Source organism: Sinocyclocheilus grahami, unplaced genomic scaffold (assembly GCF_001515645.1).
Source record: "Sinocyclocheilus grahami isolate Dianchi unplaced genomic scaffold, SAMN03320097.WGS_v1.1 scaffold2313.1, whole genome shotgun sequence".
Taxonomy (NCBI): Eukaryota; Metazoa; Chordata; class Actinopteri; order Cypriniformes; family Cyprinidae; genus Sinocyclocheilus; species Sinocyclocheilus grahami.
Window position 1 is genome coordinate 13,312 of NW_015507492.1, and position 4,928 is coordinate 18,239.

Here is a 4,928-nt window from a genome sequence, read left to right on the forward strand (position 1 = left end):
AACCTGGGCTTCCATACCACCTCAGCAGTGCCACAAACTGATCACCTCCATGCCACGCCGCATTGATGCAGTAATTAAAGCAAAAGGAGCCCAACCAAGTATTGAGTATATGTACAGTAAATGAACATACTTTCCAGAAGGCCAACAATTCACTAAAAATGTTTTTTAATTGGTCTTATGAAGTATTCTAATTTGTTGAGATAGTGAATTGGTGGGTTTTGTTAAATGTGAGCCAAAATCATCACAATTAAAAGAACCAAACTACTTCAGTCTGTGTGCATTGAATTTATTTAATACACGAGTTTCACAATTTGAGTTGAATTACTGAAATAAATGAACTTTTCCACGACATTCTAATTTTCTAATTTATTGAGATGCACCTGTATATATATATATAGGTGCACCCTAATATATATATATATATATATTAGGAGTATAACATTACATTGAAACAAAACGACTAGGAATTAACACAGATGCATATTTCATAATAATCACAGTATTCAGCAAGAGATGAAAATGTAGGTTCAATGAACAATCCACACTTCTGATCAAAACTTTGTAAAAACATTTTAAAGAAATGAATATCTTTATCCATCAAGAATGCATTAAATTTATCAAAAGTGACAACATCATTTTTAAATTTAAAAAAGCACAATAATAATAATATTTCTTGAGCAGCAAATCAGCATGAATCATGAACAAGTCCAGAAACATTAAGACAATAAATGTGGTTCATTTTGATTTCATGTTGACTTTAAAAGGATGAAATCGTTCAGAGACCATTCAGTTGATTTAAAATTATCTTTATTGCACTCAGATGTATTGTCGTAAAGCTTTACCGAAGCCTTTCAAACTATTTCTGCAGTACCATAAAACTGTGGCAACTTTGCCTGTTTTAAATGTTATTCTTGCTGAATTCAGGGCCACTAGCATCACGTTCAGTTATTAGCAGTGTAGATGGTTTTGTGTCGCTCAATCAGCGCAATATCTTTCTCCAGCTGCTTCATTTCCTGCTCCAGACGCTCCTTCCTATATTTTTTGGGAGCTGTGTCTGTGACAACAGAGAGGCCCTGGTACTGGTGATGAAGATCGTCCCAGTTCTTCTTCAGAGCCTGCCAAAAGTCATCAAGTCACCAGACATTTACTTGTAATATATATATACAGTGGGGGAAAAAAGTATTTAGTCAGCCACCAATTGTGCAAGTTCTCCCACTTAAAAAGATGAGAGCATAGTTGAGGTATACCTATGATGAAAATTACAGGCCTCTCTCATCTCATCTTTTTAAGTGTGAGAACTTGCACAATTGGTGGCTGACTAAATACTTTTTTGCCCCACTGTATATATAAAATATTGTATAATTCTTAAACACTACCATTTAAAAGTTAGATTTTTTTTAAGAAACTGATACTTTAATTAGCAAGGATGCATTAAATTGTTCAAAATTAGAGTGTTTTATGATGTTACAAAAGATTTATTTTTGTTAAAAATAAATGCTACTTTCTATTCTGACAAAAAGTAACAGTTTCCACAGAAATATTAAGCAGCAACTGTTTCTTGAGCATCAGATAAGCATATTCATATCATGTGACTCTGAAGAATGCCGAACATTCAGATTTACCATCGCAAGAATAAATGACATATATTCCAAATATATTCAATATATTCAAACTCTAAACAGTTATTTTTAATTGTAATTATATATTTCATAATATTACTGTTTTACTGCATTGCTGTTCACATAAATGCAGCCTTTGAGAGCATTAAAAACTTCTTTCAAAAACATAATTTTTTTTAAAGTTGTAAATAAAACTGATTACTGGAGTGTGCTTTACAAGAAAGTACTATTTCAGTCTTTCTGCTTCAAAATTTAATGAAAAAAAAATTAATGAAAAGAAAGTTCAGTCATTAATTTACATTTATTCATATAACATTATTCATACTTTTATCTAAACTGAGGAACAACTACAAATACAAGCAATTTCTCACCAGGAGTTTAATGCTGCAAGTTCTGCAATAAAAAGCTCTGGAGGAAGACGATGTGCTTTCCATCGAAACACAGGCTATTCACAAATAGAAATGGTTTCATTCAGAGTTTATTTGTATTTGATTACCTGTAGGATACTGTGGCGTTCTTCACCAGAGAGCCGTTTCATGGCATTTTCTCTCATTCGTTCCTTGACATAGTTGTCATATTCTTCTTGTGCTTTCTTCACTTCCTCTCTACGCTGGTGCAGGTACTCTGGAGTTTGACCATAGTCCTGAGAACATGCATAAAGACGGCCTGAGGCTTTTCTTACTATTTTTACTCTATTCCGTATGTACCGTGAACAGTATGCTTTGTATGCATGGAATACAAGAGCATCTGAAACATAAAGCTCAACATCAAATCTCTCCTCTCACCTCCTTCTTTATGTATTTGGGGATGAGACCAGAGTTCTCCAACAGTTGTTTGTCTCCCTTTTTGGTATAAGCACACACAGGCTGTGGTTTCTTCGGGAATGCCATGATATTCTCAACAGCGTTGGTCTTAATAAAGTTCTTGTTGGTGTGGAGACCCATGAGCGGCTTGTCTGTTCTGGCAGGTATTGGTGGTTTACTATGTAGCTCATCATCTTCATATTTGAATTGTTTCTCTGAAACGGTACAAATAAATGATCTAAGCAAAATTAGGATACCTTCAGTGGTCTCAACACGTCTGCACACGAAATTGGCATGTATGATTGTGATTGTGTATTTGAAAAGGTCAGTATTATATATTCATTCTCAGGATGTCTCAAACAATAAATGCAAGACATGTACTCTCAGGGAGTCTGGGTTCCTTGGAGTGTTTCAGTAGATATTTCTGTGGCGACGGCACATTCACTTTTGCTGGTCCCATAGTTTTACTGGGGGCTTTGTTCACCTCTTTCTCCAGCTTCACCTGTTCTCTGAAATTCGACATGTACCTGACAATTAAGATATTAAGATATAAGAGATCGTAATGGAATAATTCCACAAAACATGTCAAGAGTTTCACCCCAAAATCTAAAAAGAAAAAAAAAAAAAGATGAGACACACACACACACAGGTTTGTTTTTGTGAAAAGTGGGGACATCCCATAGGCGTAATGGTTTTTATACAGTACAAACTGTATGTGCTATTGCCCTACACCAACCCTACCCCTAAACCTACCCCTTACAGGAAACTTTGTGCTATTTCAGATTTTCAATACACTCCATTCTGTGTGATTTATAAGCGTTTTGAAAAGTGGGGACATGGGGTAATGTCCTGAAAAGTCACCTTCTCCTTGTAATACCTATGTCATACCTTTGTCATTATACAAATGTATGTCCTCATTGGTCACAAAAACGCACACACACACACATGTTGTGTTTCCATGTCTAATGGGGACTCTCCATAGGCGTAATGGTTTTTATACTGTACAAACTGTATGTGCTATTGCCCTACACCAACCCTACCCCTAAACCTACCCCTCACAGGAGACTTTGTGCATTTTTACTTTCTCAAAAAAACTCATTCTGTATGATTTATAAGCTTCTTTCCTCATGGGGACCTCAAAAATGTCCCCACAAGGTCAAAATTTACTAGTATTACTATCCTTGTGGGGACATTTGGTCCCCATAACGTGATGAATACCAGGTACACACACACACACACATGCTGGTACAAATACTTTACAAAATGTATCAGTTATTATAACATTTTCATATTATGATAATGATAATTGGTTGGAACTGCAACGTGTCAAAAATGTGTTTCTCTCTCTCTCTCTCTCTCTCTATATATATATACTGTATATAATACACTACTTTCTAAAATATGAAATTAGTAAAAGAGAGAGATCACTAGCTTACTGTGGCCCAATATTATATGATCTTGAATCAGTCTGAAACTGTACCTGGGTGCTTTCATGGGTTTCTCTTCCTCTCTGGGAATTAGAGTATAGATGCTCTCTGGAGGATATATTGTGTCGCTCATGATGGATGATAGATACAAAAATGACAGGAAAACAAGAAAAAAGTTCCCTCTGTTTGCAAGACAGTAGTGTTTTATTAGCGTAATGGCCGAATGAATCGGTGTTGTTAACAACCGTCTCTATGACAACCACTGCCAAGCAACAATAAAAATTTTCCTCATTTTATTTTCTTCCGTGTTAGTCAAATATGTTTCATCATTTCAGATAACTGTAAATAACGAACTTTAAACACAACACTATATTCCACACGCAATGCTAAATATTTATTTATTTTCATTAATTGAAGTTGAGCGTATTAGCCCATGAGAGCCGTTTACTGCTCAGCACGTAAACGGCAAATGTCCTTTCGCTGATGCCGTACTGAAGCGCACGTGCCGTGTGTGACATGAGCGCGTGTGAAAGTGAGAGAACTATAGTAGTCAGATAAACGCTGAGTTTTAGGTAAATCTTATTTTTTAAACTCTACATTTGCCACATATTTGAGTACACCTATTCAGAAAATCCTTTAAAAAAGCATGAATGTTCAAACCTGATGTTCTGCAGATAGACAGTTTGCATTTTAAGGTAAATGTCATTTTTGAATATTTCAATTATAAAATTGACATACATTTAAATGATTAATTTTACCTTTGTACAGCACTGCTAGGATACTGTATTTAATGTACATTTCGATTTGAAATTGATAAAACAAACTTTTAGCTGTCCATGTCAATAATGAAAACAAATATCATAAGCTTTTTTTCTCTTTGATTACACTAAAATCTACATATCATGTGAATTCACGTGAGTAGATATATTTAAAATGCACACCACATCAGTCCCTAAAGTCCTCATGAAATGAAAATTCACCTATTCATCTATTTTCTAAATGCATATTTCTTGTTGCAAATGATTCATCCATGCATATTCATTGGTCACAAAAACGCACACACACACACATGTTGTGTT

At 34.9% G+C, this 4,928-nt stretch overlaps 1 protein-coding gene and 1 pseudogene across 1 annotated transcript; both read right to left on the reverse strand.

Annotated features, from left to right (window-relative positions):
* Positions 1-63, reverse strand: part of LOC107574704 (phosphoribosyltransferase domain-containing protein 1-like) — a 13,012-nt pseudogene extending 12,949 nt beyond the window's left edge.
* An 878-nt stretch (positions 64-941) lies between these two features.
* On the reverse strand, positions 942-4,048 carry LOC107574706 (enkurin-like). Its single transcript, XM_016261152.1, has 5 exons — positions 3,903-4,048; positions 2,804-2,949; positions 2,405-2,637; positions 2,116-2,262; positions 942-1,115 (listed from the first exon to the last, which is right to left on the reverse strand). Exons 1-5 carry the CDS (start codon positions 3,980-3,982, stop codon positions 942-944), a joined length of 780 nt encoding a protein of 259 aa, XP_016116638.1. The 5' UTR covers positions 3,983-4,048.
* Positions 4,049-4,928: the final 880 nt, after the last annotated feature.

Excerpts from the sequence above, each read along its gene's own strand:
- LOC107574706 (XM_016261152.1), bottom strand. The coding sequence starts at position 3,982 with ATGAGCGACACAATATATCCTCCAGAGAGCATCTATACTCTAATTCCC. Across the intron at positions 2,638-2,803 it reads GGAACCCAGACTCCCTGAGA|AGAAACAATTCAAATATGAA; the intron begins GTACATGTCTTG and ends GTACCGTTTCAG. Across the intron at positions 2,263-2,404 it reads CCAAATACATAAAGAAGGAG|GACTATGGTCAAACTCCAGA; the intron begins GTGAGAGGAGAG and ends GCATGTTCTCAG.